The sequence below is a fragment of the Epinephelus fuscoguttatus genome, linkage group LG14 (genome assembly GCF_011397635.1).
Source record: "Epinephelus fuscoguttatus linkage group LG14, E.fuscoguttatus.final_Chr_v1".
Taxonomy (NCBI): Eukaryota; Metazoa; Chordata; class Actinopteri; order Perciformes; family Serranidae; genus Epinephelus; species Epinephelus fuscoguttatus.
Window position 1 is genome coordinate 8,206,560 of NC_064765.1, and position 19,282 is coordinate 8,225,841.

Here is a 19,282-nt window from a genome sequence, read left to right on the forward strand (position 1 = left end):
CAACCATGAGGCTGACATCTCTGGTTTTCAAGCCCAGTGTCACTCCGTATTTGATGAAATCCAGTGCTTTGGCAGTGATTTGCGGCGTCAGAAACCAACAAAAAAACGGAGCCATTTATTGTCGGCATGATACATAGCCGGTTGCCATTATAGTTTAATGGCACTCGGTGGCATCAGGAGGAAATACAGCGGGACAAGGATGAAAGTTAAGGTGGTGAGATCCGACTTGTGGTGGAAGGGTCCAACAAATATCGACTTTCACCTGAGAGAGCGGTGTTTGTGTCCCATAAGATTATAAAGCCAAACCTTGTTCTTTTTCCCTAAATGTAACCATGTGTTTTTGATGTTAAAGGAAGAAAAACGTCAATTTACAGTGTTGTACCAACGTAGTGCTTTTATTTTGAAAGAGACTGTATGTAAACATTAAATTTACTATGAAAACAGAAGTGTATTTTGAAAGACAATGCATGTAACAGGCAGAACTTGACACGGTGTCCCAGAACGTCAGCATCCAACACACCCAGGGTACCTTGCACATTGTATCTGGATGTGGAAGGTCCATGACCAAACGTCAATATGTGACGAAGTCGGAGTGAGAATGTGTTGGGTTTTCATGAAATATCTCAACAATTAGTGGGTGGTTTGGTGTGTAATTTGATACAGATGTTCATGGTCCCCTCATGATGAACTGTAAAAACGTTGCTACTCCAACATTTCGTGAAGCACCATCATTAGGTAAAGATTTCATTTTGTCCAATACTTTGGTTTACGGCCAAACGAACGAACAACTTTCTTCACCACCAGAACAACCAGGAAACAACAAGGACAAAAAGCCCTGTGTCAACAAAAGCTCAGAGGTCAAATCATCATATTGAGTCCCACCCAACATACAATCCGGTCAAGTTCTCTTTTAACAAAGGTAACATTTGGGGGCCATTTTCAGCAAAAAAATTATAACCCTTCCTTTCACATTGAACCCCAAACATTTAGGGAGATGACTTGGATGAGTACCCTGGTATTACATATATGGTATTGCGCATGATAATGACATGTAGCAAAGTGGGAAGAAAACCCCATGGAGGATATAGCTCTGCTTATAGGGACCTATACAACAAACGAACACGTTGATTAACTGTTATTTTTACAGGATGAAATTACAGACTGAGCAAAAAGGATCCTCATCTGTGTCAGGAGGAGGAGGTGGAGGAGGAGGTGGAGGAGCTGCGGGTTAAAAAGCGCGCTGATGACGCCGCGGAGGAGGTTCAACAGACAGGACTTTCTCTTCTTCTTCTCCTTCTTCTACTCGGTCTCCTGTTGGACAGACAGACAGAGAGAGTGAGACAGACAGGGAGAGAGACAGACAAAGGGCTCCAGCCAGATAGCCCTCCTCATATATCCAGGACACCGCAGCTCTTTTCAGACGCAACTTCAAGTCAAAGCTCGCGGAGAGAAAACAGCTGTCAGTCCCGCTGCGCCCTGCACGGTCCTCCGAGAGGATCCACCGGCGGTTTGGGACCCAAAGAAACCGCGTTTAAAGCCACTGATCAGGGTGAGTAGCCTTATGGTTTCATCACGGATTACCCTCATGTCAGATTTACTTTAATTGACAGATTTTTGGAAGGAAGAGTCATATGTTTTGGCACGTTGGAGGACAGAAATATTCATCAGAGGGGATGAAAAATAAGTTTCAATCAGGGAGAAGGGTCAAAAAGAAAGATTTTTAAATAGATTTACTGCCTTATAGTTCAGATTTTAATTTATTTTACAAGAAATAACAAAAGTAATAGTGTAAATAAAGGGATACAACGCAAACAGTGATGCCAACGAAGGTCTCCAAGTTTAATGAAGTCACAATAAACCAAAATGTGGAGCCCATAGAGACAATAAATCAGACAATACAGTCGATTTATTACTGAATCTTTGTATAAATTTAATATATTTTTAAATGACGATTTCCTGGACTGACCAGGTGCCAGTGTACAGAACACAAGACACTGCTTGCCCTCTCTGACAGCCTAATAATAATTGTTAATTTGGCTGGATTAAAGTTTACAGCCTGAGGCTAAAGGCTTTATGAGTTGGTACAATAAAAAGTGACTAATGCAGGAGTCTCACAAAGAACGTTTTTAATGGTTGATTGTACTCAGGATGAAGAGTATCATGTGAACTGAAAGGATGGATTCATTGTTAAAGGTGGTTATTAATTTAAGTCATTTATCTGGCAAAATAAGGCAAACATTTGTTGGTTTCAGATATGATGTGCTGGTGGCTTTGATTGGGGTTTATTGCTCAGGGTGATGCTTTGAAAATGTTTCCTTGAAGTATTCTGGGTATACGCTGACTTTAACATGACTGCAGTATGAGCTCAGTCGATTTTTAGTGTCTTTTTAACATCACTTTAGTTGAAGACTTTCATTGATTTTTATCTCAACTAAAGAATCGTCACCTCCATTTTATTATTCATTACATTTAAAGATCCAGTGCGATTTAGAGGGATATATTGGCAGAAATGGAATATGATATGATAACAATGTTTTCTTTAGTGTAGAATCACCAAAAAATAAGAATCGCTGTGTTTTCATTACCTTAGAATGAGCAGTTTATACCTACATAGGGAGCAGGTCCTTGTCTATAGGGATCGCCATGTTGCACTGCCATGTTTCTACAGTGGCCCAGAACAGACAAACCAAACACTGGCTCTGGATAGGGCCATTTGCCTTTTTGCATTTTTGCTTTTTTACATCGGACACTGTAGCTAGCAGCCCCTCCGTGATGAGAGCATCAGAAAAACGGTTTGTTTTTTTTTCAACATGAAACTGTTTTATTCAGTATTTTTTACAGTTTAAATCACTGTTTTTTTGTTTTGGGTAAGAAGAGACCTTTGCAGATAAATCAGTTCCCACTAAAAACCTCCCGAACATCTGGATCTTAAGTTATCGGAGGAAAAAGGTGAGCGCACATTTGCACGTGTTATGCTAGAACAAAGTTAGAGAAACATTGAGTTGTAATGTGAAACTGCTTTATTCAGTATTTTTACTGGTTTGAATTACTGAATCAATTTCTTTTGGAGAGGAAGGGTACTCTAAGAATAATTTGTCTCCTGGTAAAAGCCTCCTGAACGTCTGATTCTTAAATTATCAGAGAGAAAAGGTGAACAAACATTTGCAGGTGATGGGCTAAAACATTGGAGAAACACTGATTTGTAATGTGAAACTGCTTTATTCAGTGTTTTTACTGTTTTAAATCACCTGGTGCAATTATTTTGGAGAGGAAGAGACCTCTACGAATAATTCTCCAGGGAAAAACCTCTCAGCACTGTAGAAATTCTAACTGGGAGAAGTTTCAGCTAGTTGCAAACTGCAGTCCTCACCACTAGATGCCACTAAATCCCTCAGAAATCTTACTCACTACTGCTTTAAGGTAATTCAATAAGGCTACAGTGCTGCTGATAGATCAGACAATTAATGGATTTGTTGATGGACATTAAATAAACAATTTGTGCATTCAGTTTATTATTTAAAGTCCTTTATCAAGCAAAAATGTTTCTGAAAATGATTCCAGTTTCTCAAACTTAAGGATTTGCTGTTCTATATAATTGTGTATTTAATATCTTTTCATTTTGTTCACACAAAAAAAGCAGTTTGAAGAGAGTTCTGGAAACCTGTTAAGACATTTATCCCAATTTTCCAATATTTTATAGACTTAAGGATTCATTTATAATGTTAAAAACCAGCCAGCAGATTCATTAGTAATGGAATTAATGTTTGAGGCAGCTCTGGTCATTAGATGTGGGTTTACTGTGCAGTGTTAATGAGATGTAAATGAATGCTGTTGGCCCAGACAGTAGATTACCACCACCACTGCCCAGGGCCGATGACACCATTGTTGCTCAATTTCGGGTGTTTGTTTCAGTGAGATTTTGTGTTTGAGACACATCAGACATGCTGACTGCCTGTCTCCTCTGCGCTCTGACATAACCATCCCTCTGACTTGTCGCCTGTGGGGCGTTCATGGAGGATGCCCTCACTGCCGGGGCACTTGGTCGTCATGGCAGACGGGGTCAGAGGTGGCTTGGCAGCTCCAGCCAACACCCCCCCCCCCCCCTTCTCTCTCCCTCTCTCTCAGGGGGGCAAGAAACCCTCCGTTTGCCCTGGAAAAAACAAACAAACAGCCCCTCCACAAGCAACAAAGGAGACATTTTTAGCTCAGTTAAGCAATTAAGTGATGAGACAGCAGCGGGAAATGATAAGGCTGCTGTTTAAAGTGCTAGAGGTCTCACAGCTTGAGGCTTTAAAAAGTACTGATGAAGATACCTGTCAGCACCATAGAAGCAGAGGAGGAGTCAGACACTGTAAACATTCGAAGCTCAGCCCAAACCGAGGGGGCATGCTCCCACAGGAAGATTTTTTTTTTCTCATTTATGCCAGCTATGTGCGCTATATTTCAAGGCATTTGAGATTATAGAACACCTACTTATCTGTGCATCAATCAAGGAAAACATGATAGTTGCCAAGGAAGAAAATCATCCTGTAGCGCCCACATCCTATTTTCTATCTAATCATTGTCCAACTGTCTTCATCACTCTGAAACTGGAACATTAGAAATATTGAGGATGACTTATTTTCAAGTCAGAAACTGTCTGATGTTACTGTTTTTAAGTTACATAACACAGGTAGCGTGGGAGTTTGAAGTAAGCAGCATTACTAATGTTAAAACCTGTTTTTGTGACACTGTAAATCAAGGATCCCCGACAATGCAGAGTCAATGTGGCCTTCAACACTCTGATTTGAACATCAGGCCAAAAGATGAATATTTGCTTGATTATATGAGATTTCTTTGGGGAGTAACACAGTAGGATAAACATCATGGTCATATGTCAGTGCCCTGTAGTGACTACTATCAATGAAAAAAGCCACCAAGAGTCTGAGTGTGACTCGTTGAAAGAAGTCCATGCTTAAGTCCAACAATGTGTTTCATGACAATTGAACCACTAAGGCAAAATGAGATGAACTATCACTGATGTGATTATGTGACTGCAGTAACGTTATGTGATAACGGTCAATAGAAAGTATCAGAGCCAAAACTCACCCTCTTTGTCTTAAAACCACCATGGCTGTGAATGAACGGGTAAAATAATGTGTAACCACACCTGTGCCAATTACAACTGGAAATGAAAGTGACCAAAAGAATGTTTGCAGCCTCACAAATAATAAACAGCAAGGGTTAAATACACATTATGGCTCCTACAGCCCCTCCAGGATGTTGTGATCACAACAATTAACACCGATCCCTGCATGACCTTGTAATTTTCCAATCACCGCAGCTTTACTCCACATTTGACCATTTAAATCTCATTTCATTGTAGGTCTGTGTGCAGTGTATTGATTTGCTCAGAGCCTCTTTGCCCCGCTCTCTCTCTCTCTGTTTATCGTGAGACCACTGCTGCAGAAGTGTGAGCTCCACACACAGTCGCAAACACACAGTGACAGAGCTAACTGTTAGCATCACACAGCTAACGTTACAGAATGGTTATTAACAGGATTAATAACAGAGTCAAGCTTTTTCAGTGTTGGTGTGAGATTAACTACTAGGTGTCAGAGGTTATCCTCGAACGCAGGGGCTACCCGACAAGTAGCGATGAGATCACGTCGTGCTGTGTTAGCTTGCGCTAAGCGGGCAGAGATAGCAGAAGGAAAGCGGCACACGGAAATGGTCCTTCAGCGCTGTATTGAACAGCATCAACAGCTGATCGTCAGCAAAACCTTAAAGCATTGTAACATGCATCGCTATTTTTAAAAAAACCTGCATGAAATCAGGTATTTCAGGATGCAGTAATCCCCAAAACAGCCGCAAAATTGTGGAGGGACTGAGATTATCTGAATGTTGAAGGTATTTTAAAAACCTAAAAGATTTGGGGCTGTTGAGAAAATATTCAGGCTGTAGCCCTGCTCCACCCTGTCATTAGGCCTTATCATACATGCTGTGTTATCTTCGAAGGAAGATGAAATCCACATATCTTCAATTTTAGTGACTTTTAAGGCTGCAGCTAACTAACTAATTACTTTTCATTATCGATTAATCATTTAGTTGACAAAATGCCAGAAAATACTGAAAATGTGATGCTAAATTATTAAAAATTACCTTCTCTTTAAGTGCATGGTGACAGAAGACTGAGAAAACCAACATACATTAAAGTTTAAGACACTGAGGCTGGTCATTGTTTGGCGTTTTTGTTCAAAAGCATTACTAAGAAGAGGAAAAATTGTGAATAAATGTTCAAAATAGCTCCTGATGAATATATGTTGATCATCTAATTGCTTATTTGACTGATTATGTCACCTCTAAATTACTTTCTCCACTGTTGATTGAAAAGAGAAACAGCCAAATGTACATTCCCCCTCCCAAAACTTCGAGGTTTTTCGTCAGACATAAACCAGACCCACAGATGCAGATGCCGATAATCAGCTGTGGTTGGCGGCTGCAAACCAAACCACAGAACACGCTGCCGCATCATTTATCAGCGTGTAGGTTCAGTGTGATGATCTGCTTAAACAAAATCATTACCACACACTGATTTATAGCTGATTTATTTACTTGGAAATATTTCAGGAAGCACTGCGGGGCAACAGAAGGGATCTGTGCAGACTGGCGGCCAAAAACTGAAGCTGATCTTTGTCTTTTATTATTTTGTATTTACTGTTGTTGGATCTGATAAGACGAAGTGCCTTTCTGCCCTCATGCATCCTGTTGAGCGTGTGTGTGTGTGTGTGTGTGTGTGTGTGTGTGTGTGTGCAAATGTGTGGTTGGCATGTTTCACACATCAGTCACAGCCTGCACTCTCGCTGCCCTGGCTTGTTTCCGAAAAAGTTGCTCAATGTGTAATGATCTCCATTAGTCACAGTGACTAACTCTCCTCTTTTTTTTCCTCTTCCAGGGAACAATGAAGATGCTCCTGCCTCTGGTAATCCTTCAGCTGCTCTTGGCTCCAGCGCTCATGGTAAACTCCCACTGGATCAAACTGAAAACGAAAATGCACTAACATCGACAGCCAAAACCTAAGACACCCAACTGTTTTTGGAAACATAAAGCGGTGCAGTTTATACACTGTTTTTGGTGTTATGTAGAGCTGCAACAATTAGTGAAATAATCGATAGTTGATCAAAATATGATTAACTATTTTGATAACTGATTAAATCTTTTGTTCAAGCAGAAATGCCAAAAATGAAGACGTATACTGATGAATATTATTGTAAACTGAATATTTTTTTGTGTGTGAATGAAACAACACATTGTTTTCCAGCAATATCTTGATTTTGATTGATTTTAGCAGCATTAATCAGTAGATTTCAAAGAATTTATTTGATTCAACAATGTTGAAAAGTCCGCGAGATTTCAGAATGAGACTTCTCCTTGAGCGAGACTTGGTTACAAATTCACAAATACACATTCAACGAACTGACCGGATCAGTAAAAGGTAAAGAAAAACGTTTTGTTTCTCTGTAGGGATCCTCTCCATAATGTTGTCAGATACTCATAATATGTCAGTGGCAAAAACAAACACTTAGTTACATCGCAGACCGTTCCGCCACTCCTGGCTGCAGCACTCTCTCCATACCAACACACTGTCACTCCGACCTCGTCACATATCGACATTCGGTCATGGACTTTCTCACATACAGATACATTTGTGTGTTCGTTGGTTGTTGACATTCTGGCACGCCTTGTCAAGTTCTGCCTGCAACATGCAATTTCTTCTTTCAAAATACACTTCTGTTTTCACAGGAAATTTAACGTTTACATACAGTTTTTTCAAAATAAAAGCACTACAAATTGCAGTTTTTTTTCCTTCAACAACAAAAACACGTGGTTAAGTTCAGGACAAAAGAACAGGGTTTGGCTTTAGAGTCTTAAACTCTGAACTTTCGCCGCCTTAACTTTCGTCCTTGTCCCACTGCATTTCCTTCTGACACACAGAGTGCCATTAACCTATAACGGCAGCCAGCCACGTATCATGTCGATGCTAAAGGACAGGAATACCGCTCTCTCGGGTGAAAGTCGGTATTTGTTGGACCCATCCACCACCCCTCCCCTCTGCCCCACTTGGAGTTTGCTGCCTTAACTATTGTTCTTGTCCCCTGCGTTTCCCTCTAATGGCACCAGGGGCTGTTAAAGTATAACTGCAACCCGCTGCATTTTATCGTTGGTGTCTGACACGGCGAAGTCACTGCCCAAGTGCCAGATTTGGACGACTAAAGAGTGAGACTGCGTTGTCAGTACTGGACTAATTTAAAAGATTATGGTCTTCATTTGTCGCTTAGACACAAAAACATGGAAAAATAGATTTGGGTTGAAAAAAACAAGGATTCCTTTTAATCTTTCTGCGCAACAGTCACAGAACATATGTATAATAATATAATTTGTTAGATTTGGTCGGCAAAACTGTTTCACCTCAAGACTTTCAACAAATTGAGTTTGCCCAGTAGATGTTTAGACTTCTGACCACTTTAATGATTTTTCATCCATGTTGGCTAGTTTCAAACTTCATTCTTGAACGTGACAACAAACACTGGCCAAGAATTAACTTTGAAATTTAATGAGATTTGGTCTGAAAGCAAAGAAAAACCATTCTAACAAAGGTGAATGTTGTTGTTTTATCACACTGCATTACATGTACAAACTGCTGTGTTGTGTTCAGGTGCCCAGTGTGGATCGCTGGGACACGTGGGGTCCTTACGGAGAATGCAGCCGGAGCTGTGGTGGCGGTGTGACCATGAGAACCAGACGCTGTATCACACACAGGTACGTCACCTGTCTGCATATGTATCTATCTTTAATGCTTAAACAAGCCTGTATAAACACATGAAGTCACAGTCAGCGTGTCTTTGTCACGCTCAGCTCATTGTGAGGCCCTGAATACACACACAGGTCTTTTTTTCTCCCTCCTGTATGAATAAAGCTAATTGTGAGGTTCATGGGCACAGACTATATCTTGATTGTAAAAGAATGCCTTGAAGTCACGAGGACGTGGGCTTGTCTTACATCCAAACAGACTGCAGGGAGGGGTCCGTTAACATTAAAAGGACTTCTCTTTCCTGGGTGTTGGCTGCTGAAGAGGAGCGGATGAAAACGAATATTTCTAGCTGCCCTTTTTTGGCTAAAAAGACTTCAGAGGTGGTTTAAAAAAACAACATCAGTTCACTCTGCTGCACATGTCTTTATGGTTTTCTGTCCATTTTTAGTCTGGTTTGTAAAGCTGCTTCTCTCACTGAGCATCTGACTAAACATGACAGAGTGTTGGTGCCAGCTTTCACTGTAAATGACTTCGTATTGCTGGAATCCAGCCGGCATGTTGCCTCATGTAACTCATAAAGTGAACTCCATTCATCAGGTGCGAAGTCGTGTCGTTCAAAATCCTGCTTAACTAAAAGGATGAAAGTATAAGGAGACAAATCTACTTAAAGTATCAGAAGTATAAGGACTTATTCTGCAGAAAAAAACTGTGTCAGATGGGACGGATTGAAATTAAATCTGAGGGATCAAAGTTGATTGATTGGACTGAAAAGATTTAGAAAAAAAAGTTCGTTTTTGGGATTTTTCTTTAATTTTTTTTTTGTGCTTTTGTTGCACATTTTAACCTCTTCATATGAAACAATTAGAGAAGATTAAAGGGTGAGTCTCCATTTTATGGAGCTGCTTACAACTAATAAACACCTGACATGTGACAGGAGACTCAAACAAGACCCTTATCTCTTAGGTAGAGGTCACAAGCCAAAAAGGTTTGGAGCTTATGGTTTATTCTTTAAAAATGTGTTGTGTTTTAAAGGTTTAATCTGACTCTGTAAAGTCAGCACTAACTATATATATCAGGTAAATGTAATGGTAAAGAGGATAATATTTCCTTATGAAATAATAGGAGTTTAAAGTTGATAATACGTCTGAGCTGTTTTTCTACCTCCAAGTACAAGTGCAGAACGCAACCTCCCATCAAATTTCACTGCTGCTGTAATTTCCTCCTGAACTTTCAGTCTAACTCAATATACCGCAGCATGTGATCTGCAATATTCAAAACAATTAATCTGTCATTCATGAGCTGTGTTTACAGTTACTGCGGAGTGAAGGTGTGTCTCAGTTATTGAGCAATAACTTGATAAAAAGGACGAGTTCGATTTTTAATGCCCACCAGGCAGAACATGTCAGTGATGAGCGTTAACGTTAACATGTCCGAACAGTTTTCTGATTCACCTCGTTTGATATTTTGTTACATTCACGGGAAGGTGAACTTCAGGAAAGGTTAGTTTTGTCCTGATTTGTGATATTTGGCATTTTCCCATTGATCCGTCTGAGATGCTGTTTCCAACATGTCCGTGCAGTCAGTCAGTGAGTCAGATTGTCTGTAAATGAGTCTGTTTCCCCTCCTCAGCTGAGTAATGAATAACAGGGAAGACGTCCTGCCCACTGCTGCCGCGTTGGATGAACTCTGTCATATCTTGTCTGCCAGAATCACACCTTTAAATACTATGATTAGAGTGCTGTTGACTCATTGGGTGCTTTGCAGGAACTCCCCGTTTGCCCATCATTTATTTCAGTATGAAATTACCTGACCTCATGGGCTATAATCTATTTTACCTTTCTGCGATCAATAATATATAAGTCAAAAGCAGTGTTTGATGATCCAAATATTTATTTTCCACTCCCAGGTGAAAAGTTGAAGGCTGGATGTTGTGACTGAGTGTTCGGACATGTTTTAGTTTCAGTTTTGGCGTGCTGACAGGAGCGTGTCTTGTTTTTGAAGCTTAAGGGCAGGTACTTTTGGAGGTGACTTAATCATGAGTTATCAGCATGGCTGGAAGGGAGGGAGGGTGGCGAAACGTTCTGCTGTCTCACGGTTCACCGACGGATGTTTTTGAGATTTGGGCTGAGCAGCGACGATGTCAAGGCTGCTCCAGCTGCTGAGACCTCGTTTTTTTATTACAGGCGCAGATTAAAGAGGAATGCTGCTTAATGTCAGAGCTGGAACTTATTATTAAGACAGTCTGAACTGTATTTGCATACGTGTGCCGCAGCTTTACCTAGTCATTAACTGTTTCTGTGTCACAATGATGACTGTTAAAGTTTTAATGGAACTTCAGTCAGAAAACATGCAAAAGGGGATTTTTTACAGCACCGATAAATCTAAAGAAAAGAACATATATTTAACTTAAAGGGGCACTCCCCAGATTTTACACATGACGTTAAGTTCACTCGTCTTGAAGTCTTAAAAAAAATAACCCTGCTCATGTCACCAAGGTTGTCTCAGTTTGGACTTAGAATTAAAGACATTTAAAGCAACAACAACATAGAAAGTTTGAGTTATAAGGTGTTGAGGTTTAGGAGGCAGATGCTCTAAAATGAAAGCTACTATCCTGTTGCATATATAGAGCCCAGTTCAGACCAAAGATTCGCAGCAAGACAAAACTGTTTTAGAGCGTTGCAGAGAAAAGTTGCAGCGGTGTGAACTGACCGTCTGAGCTTGACGAAAGCTGGCTGATGGTGTCACCTGCAACTCAGATGGTCAAATCGCCGGCGGCTGGTTTTAGAACATAAAGCTCGCCACCTGTTTATACAGCCAGTCAGCTTGTGGTGAAGTCTTCTGGTCAAGTCATAATGACTGCAGACGGCATGTTCGCTTGCAGGTGCTCCATCCCCGTTGAGCCCTCTGTTTCTGTCCTCACAGTGTGCCGGTGTTGGACGGTGGGTCGCTGCTGCTGTTCACTGCATGTGCTTATGCATATGGGAAATGTAGGGTCCAGCATTTTTAGAGCTTTTCCCATAGTAGAGAATAGAAGTCCCAATAATTCTTCTTAACTTTTGACCATCCTTTTAAAGAAAATCCCTCAGGGCTTTGACACACCAAGCTGACAGTGGGCCATTGGTCGGCATCTGTTGCCTTAGGTTTTGTAAGGTATCCCACACTGTTAGCCCTTGATGGCCCTTGTTGCCTGATTTTTGGCAGATTCAGCATTTTGAAACAGTGTCAAAGATGCCACCAATAGTTGGCTGTCGGCTGTAGTCTTGTGTTGTGTTTAAGCGCACTTAAGGCCGAGACACAGGCGACATGAGGCGATGCAACAGTCAGTCTGTGTTGCCACTTGTTCTTTGATACCTGTTTGGTGTGTCTGGGCCTAAAAATGAACTTTATTTAAGTGCAATATGACATCACTGGAGTCCCCCTGTAAAACTGAGTGGATTAATACATCATATAAAACGTATTTGATGCAGAGAGTCAGCTCCTGTAGCTTCATGAAGATAAAGCAGATACATCACATGTTGCCCCTGTTCAGCCTTGAAATAAACAACTTCATCCCTGTGATTTAAAGGGACAGTTCACTCCCAAATAAAAAACACATATTTTCCCGCTTACCTGTAGTGCTATTTATCAGTCTAGATTGTTTTGGTGTGAGTTGCAGAGTGTTGGAGATATCAGCTGTAGAGATGTCTGTCTTCTCTCCAATGTAACAGAACTAGATGGCACCCAGCTTTCGTAACATAATCCACAGACCTTGTTGTGAGCAGTTTCGTGTAGAAACTATTTCCTTTCTACCAAACGACACCCGTCAACTGAATCACCACGCAGGTGAAGACGTGCATCTGCTGCTAGCTCACCTAGCACCACTGAGCTAGCTAACATTACAGCTCAGCCAAGAAGGACGCCATCAATGTTTACATCTTGCACTGTCATGAGCATGAGCCTCTTGTCCATGAGTAGATGCACACTTCCTTCTGAAAGAAAATAGTTGTCTCATATTGATGCTTCATCTTCTCTATATAGGGCTGACGGAGGACACAACTGTGTTGGACCAGAGAAGTCTTACCGCACCTGCAACATCCAGGTGAACAAACAGACCTGAATCAACTTCAGTTTTCAAAACTTTAAGCTCTTTGTCTTCAACATTTTAAAATGTACAATGTACAAAAACACATTTATGCCTTTGATAAATCTCTAAACTAGCTGTAACAGGGATGAATGTCAACTACCATCAAATTGAAGTTTGCAATATTTAGACTGTATTTGTTAATAGGATGTTTCACTTTGTGAATATTTATAAGTTTCCACTGTGTCCCGTTGTTCCACTCAGGACTGTCCCGAGGGATCCAAGGATTTCCGTGAGGAGCAGTGCTCCGCGTTTGATGGGACTGACTTCCAGGGAAAACTCTACAAGTGGCTCCCTTATTATGGAGGTCAGGAGCAAAGTTAAAGCACTGGTTTAGGATTTGCAGGAACATTTAATTGTCATTAAACCTGCTGAAATACATATAAACATACTAAAGTTCTAAGGTCAAATCACCTTTATCGTAAAATGACTTTTATGTCTCTGACAGCTGAGAACCCCTGTGAGCTGAACTGCATTCCAAGAGGAGAAAACTTTTTCTATCGTCACCGCAGCTCTGTGGTCGATGGTACGCCCTGTCACCCAGGACGCAGGGACGTTTGTGTGGAGGGAGTCTGCAAGGTGGGCTGCACAGGAAATGAACACACTCACACACACACATAAATACACACACAAGTTCAGATGAAATTATACATTAAGAGAGGTGATAAAAGTCAGCGAAGCAGAGAGGAAGTTTTTACATGTGTGCTTTCCAAAATCAAATCTACTCAATCTGGGAAAAAATATCTTTCCTACTTTACTTCCTCCACCATTGCGCAGCACGCATTGCCATTGGGGGTTTCTTTTGCATGACCCATGATCAGTGATATAATTATTAAATCAGCAAATCAGCAAATTTGCAAGTTTTTCTTTTTTTTCTTAAAATTATTGAATATTAGGCCTATAATGTACATAACTTTGATTACATGTATAATGCTCTGCTCTGTGTCTGATGCTGCCCTCTGCCCTGCAGGTAGCTGCTCAGATAAAACTGTTTGTACTGCAACATTTATCAAATGCTGAGATGAAGTAAAGCATGTTAAATTATGACGTGACAGTAGAGCTTTGTTTGAGGAAAAAAAAAAGAAATACAACCAGTTTTCTAATCGTAGGTGCAGATTTGATCTCATGACATAATTACTATGTCCTCCCACCTTTTTTCTGTAAATAAATCAAAGCCAGAGGAATAAAACACCTCCGAGGTTCATTTGTTTTACAGCATCACTCCGTTAATCAGAGTGGACACAGTGAGCAGCAGGAGGAAAGATTAGTTTCACTATGTGGTAATATCAAACACTTGTTCTGCTCTCATTCTGTTCTCATGTAATTATCGCAGCGACCTTTTCCTCATGAAACACCTCCTCTATTTAACCTCTGACATCATGTCTTTATCGCCTCGTCTATGGGGAGCGGCCATCCAAACCTCCACTCTCTTCTTAGTTCTTATTTTTGGGCCTTAACTTTCTAAACCTTCACTTATATAACCTCCACTTCCAGCAGATTGGTTCCTAGATTCCTGCTTTCACAGAATAATTGTGTTCCCACAGATGTTCTCTGCTCTCACACCTTGTTAAATCAGGTCTCGTTTTGGTTTGGTTTGGATGCTGAAGCAGCAATTCTGTGACTGGACTTTTTCAGGGTTTATGTAGTGAAGTTGACGCAGCACATTTTTTACGTGCAAATTTTATTTTTGTGTTTATATTTTTTGCTCAGCCACCTTTGACTTTAAAAAACATTATGTGTATACTATCATTACCATGCATATAAGGCCACAGCTGTTGGGTTTCAAAGACAGCACATCTAGTCTGAATTTCTTAAAATATTTGCATTGATGTGACTGCAGACAGCCTTTAGGTCATCACTGCACACTAAAATCACAATAAAACTCTGTTGTCTTTGGCTCTAAAGTGGAACAAAAGACTACTTAAACTCTTAGGAGACACAAGCTGTTTAGAAAGTTTGGTGTATCTGCAGCAGACAACAAAAATGACACTCTCAGAAAGGCCGATATCAGCCCCATATCTCTACAAAATTCTGGCACCAATCAACTTTCCACATATGAAATATTCTGCTGTTTCCTCTTCTTCTCCAGCGTCTGGGCTGTGACAACATGCTGGAGTCCCCTCAGCAGGAGGACCCCTGCCTGCAGTGTGGGGGGAACGGACAGTCGTGCTACCAGGTCAAGAACAGCTTCTCTCTCCGCGATCTGCCAACTGGTACGCTGCTGCACGTTTTTAACCAACAGATGTTTTCTGTCATCACATTCATCACATGTGCACGTTAATTGCCTGTCGCTGAGGGTAACGTCAGATGTAGACTTCTTTGGTTTGTAGTTTGTATGTGTGAAAGGAGTTCTGTTTCATTTTCATCTCAGGCTACAACCAGATGTTCATCATCCCCGTTGGAGCCACAACTATCAGCATCAGAGAAACAGTGGCCACACGCAACTACCTGGGTACGAACTTTTTGAATGAGGAGAAATAGTTGTGCTTGTGTCTGTAGTATGTTTGATTGTATTGTGAACATGTGATGACTGTAACCTCTCTGTACAGCTATCAAGAACCTGCGTGGGGAATACTACCTCAATGGCCACTGGGTAATTGAGTTTTCCAGGGCGACACCCATCGCTGGAACGATGCTGTACTACCAGAGAGGAGCTGAGGGCGACAACGTCCCTGAAACCATCATCGGCAGAGGCCCCACCACTGAACCCCTCGTTGTTGAGGTAAGATTTCATACTTTTATTTATTTGTATTTCAAATATTTAACTCCCAAACCAATAGAATTCGACCATGAATAAAAGGACAGCACACTTCAGGGAAAACTGAGTCTCACAATAAGTCAGGGAGAATTTTTACAGCTTTGATGGTGTTAGAGGAAAGGTTGAGGAGTCAGATTTCATCCTTCAATGAGCAGGAATCCGGCTTTTAGTTGCTTTGGACCAAAGTCTTGGACAGACTGACAAACATTTTAGTGAATATAAATGGACTTTAATTGTTACATCCAACCCTCTCTCAGCTGATCAGCCAGGAGCCAAACCAAGGTGTGGACTACGAATTCTATCTTCCCAATGGACGCTCCAGACAGGGCTACTTCTGGAGTTCTGGATCCTGGTCTGTCTGCAGCAGAGAGTGTGGATCAGGTCAGTCTCAGAACAACACAATAATTTAAACCTGAGTGCAGACGAGTGCTGGTTTAACAGAAAATGAAACAACTCCCTTCTTATTCTGCTCCTTTGTTAGGCTACCAGTCTCGTCTGGTCTTCTGCACCATTGATAACGAGGCTTACCCCGACTATCTGTGTGCATCTCTGGCGAGACCACAGACCAACCGTACATGCAACCCCCAGGCATGCCCACAGACCCGCAGGTAAATTACAGTCCTCTGGCACAAATGTGATTATTCAGTAGATTTAAGCAGAATTTTCTAAAGCCAACAAAATCTAGAGTTCATTTTTATTCCATTGCGAGTGTGTTTGTGCTCATAGTAGTCCAAACAGTAACTTTCAGAGCAGCTTCTTGACTGTTGTTGGTGTTATTATGACTGTCTGAAAGGATGGCGTACCTGTATCCACCACAGTTGTGGAGATCCTCAAAAAGACCCAGAGCCTATGTGTTCAGGTAACTCAGGGTCTGTAATCGTAGTGGTAGAGTTTTAGATGACTGCAAACACAGGGGGAGATCTTAATCGTTAGTAATCCTTCACAGTGACTCCTGGAATACCCTTTAGATGTGTTTGACTTTAGTATCTGTGTTTAGTGCACTCACTTGTTCCTCCGTTTGGGGTGAGAACGAAGGCAACTGTCCAGCTCAGAGATCTCCTTTCAACCTCTAATGATCCTCATTTGTCTCGGATGCACTTAACGCTTCTCTCCAGGGAGGCCAAACCCTGATTTGACGCCACATTTCCATCAGACACCTCCTCCTCCTTTTTAACCTCCCAACCTGTGGCCCCTGTACCTGATCCCTGAGCCGGGCTGCTGCCTGACTGTTTCAGCAAACTGTTAAACTCTCTGTCGCTGTGCATTAGCGTAGCCGGTGTGTTGTGAGGTGTTTGTTTAAGGTTAAAGGTGGTCATGCAGCGGTGTTGTGGGGATTGTGTACGTCTGAATGGGACACAGCAGCAGCGAGTGGTAGTAAACAGCTGGGGCTTCAGTGAGTGACTCTCTGGTATTTCCTGCTTCTTTTCTTTGATGCTGCTGCTGCTCAGAAACCTGAGATGTTTATGAAGCTCGGGTGACGTTGCCTGCGCCTCATTATCCTCAAATTGAAAGATATGGACCAGAAACAGTCGATGTTCATGTATGTGTGCTGAAGTTGGGCAGAGATCAAGTGTGAGCTTGCTGGTCGTAATTTTGTGTCCAGTCTTTCTGCATTAATGCTTCTTGTAATCAGTGTCCAAACTAACCAGGACATGAAAAATACTTCCTGTCCTTCAGCTGTGACTGACTGGTGGCAGGTTTCTGGATTTTCTTTAAAGGATAAGTTTGGTATTTTGCAGCCTGGACCCTATCTTCCTCTGTTTTTGTGTCTAAGTGACAAATGCTAACAACAATTTTTGAAATTGGTCTAGTATTTTAAGCAAGACAGGCTGCAATTTAACCCACTGGGGTGTGTGTACACCATCAATCTACATCCACTTAAAGTGTCTGTTTTGCTACTGACAGGCTCAGATTATTATTTCAAGTGTCTGACAGTTTATAGAAAGGATCCCTACAGAGATAGACCTTTTTGCTGAAGAGTAAGAACCTTTATATTTCACTAGAAACAGCCCCAAATTCGCTAACACCAAACCCACCAAACTCCATTTTAAAAAAAACAGTAATTTTATCATCATTAAACACACTTTATTCAGAGTTGACAAAAACAAAATAAAACTCACAAAAGCCATCTTGGGTCATCTTTCTACTGTTCCAACCATTACTAACTTTGGTTTGGTTTGGTTTGGTTGAAATAAACCATTAATTCAACCAGTTAGATGTGAAAATATGTTGCCTCTCTACGCGCTAAAATTACTGTTTTTTTAAATGAGAGTCTGGTGGGTTTGGCTATAGCCATTTCAGAGCTGTTCCTCATTAAACAAAAAAATCTTACTCTTCAACAACAAGGTCTGTCTCTGTAGGGATCCTTGTTGTCGGACACTTATAATAACAATCTGAGCCTGTCAGTGACAAAAAGAAACACTTTACCTTGACGTAAATTAACGATGCAAATGTGCCTTGAGTGGTTACATTGCAGCCTGTTTTGCTGCTGCCAGCTGCAGCGCTCTCACACAACTCTGGACCGCTTTAAAGAATTGTTGCTGCTATCAGTCTCTTAGAGACATAAACATGGGAAAATAGGGTCCAGGTTCAAAAATACCAAACTTGCCCTTTAACACTGCAATCGCCAAAAGGATGTGTTGTTTTTAACATCATCATATTTAGTAATTTTGTAGTATTTTAGTGGCTTTGTTAAAGTGATGCATCCTTTTGTACACTTGCATTTCATTTGAAGGGTTTCATTCCAAAACACTGAAATGTATCTGAACTAAAGAATGATTATCGAAGGCTAATATTCAATTGCTGCTGAAAACATCAGTCAATTACTTGATTTTCTGATGGATGGAAAATAAGCCGACACACTTTGGTGATCAATTTATGATTTAAAGTTGTTTATAAAGCAAGTATGCCAAACATTATCAAATTTCAGGAGCTGCTGCTTTTCTTTGTTTTATGTTATTGTGAATGAAATGTCTTTAGGTTCTTGATTGTTGGTCAGACAAAATGAATAAGTAATCTGTCAGTTCTGAAAATTGTGACAGGCATTTTTCGCTATTATTTGCTGTTGCATAGATCAACTAATAGAAATGACTTGCATATATCCAGGGCAGAACACTGTGTCACTGCCCTCTCTGATTAAAAATTGAGCATTACTGCTGGGTGTGGTTGGTTGTGTCTCTGTTAGCACTCCAGACAGACATGTTATGCGATCCTGGAGAACACTTCCACCTCACTGCAGCAGATTGAGAGTTAAACCACTGGATGTCAGTCAAAACAAGATTTCCAGCAGCTGTGAAGTTGTTCCTTAACGCTGCACTTTGCCAAGAATTTTAATGTCAAAGTTCCCACGTCTCTGGCCAAAAATATGAAGTCAGGCTTTATCAGAAAACCTTCTCTACTATTTTGGATGGATTTCTGATATTTTAAAAAGCCCACATAATTTCAGACAGGCTTTTTAAAATTAGTTTGGAATGAAACTCTTCATTTTCTCTGCACTATGTTGCAGCTTTACGTTTATTCACACTACCTGTATTTACATTTCACTACTTGTATTTGTATGTTTCTAATATTATACATATATTATAATATATCCTTGTATCTTGTCTTGTATCTT

The 19,282-nt window shown here is 40.9% G+C and overlaps 1 protein-coding gene across 1 annotated transcript in view; it reads left to right on the plus strand.

Annotated features, from left to right (window-relative positions):
- Positions 1-1,237: 1,237 nt before the first annotated feature.
- The window catches only part of paplna (papilin a, proteoglycan-like sulfated glycoprotein), a 31,967-nt gene continuing 13,922 nt past the window's right edge, over positions 1,238-19,282 (plus strand). The window contains 14 exon segments of the mRNA XM_049596456.1: positions 1,238-1,282; positions 1,284-1,318; positions 1,320-1,412; positions 1,414-1,549; positions 6,935-6,997; positions 8,696-8,799; positions 12,809-12,869; positions 13,116-13,218; positions 13,360-13,490; positions 15,001-15,124; positions 15,283-15,363; positions 15,461-15,633; positions 15,927-16,050; positions 16,151-16,277. Coding sequence (XP_049452413.1) covers positions 1,244-1,282; positions 1,284-1,318; positions 1,320-1,412; positions 1,414-1,549; positions 6,935-6,997; positions 8,696-8,799; positions 12,809-12,869; positions 13,116-13,218; positions 13,360-13,490; positions 15,001-15,124; positions 15,283-15,363; positions 15,461-15,633; positions 15,927-16,050; positions 16,151-16,277 — 1,394 coding nt within the window. The 5' untranslated portion in view covers positions 1,238-1,243.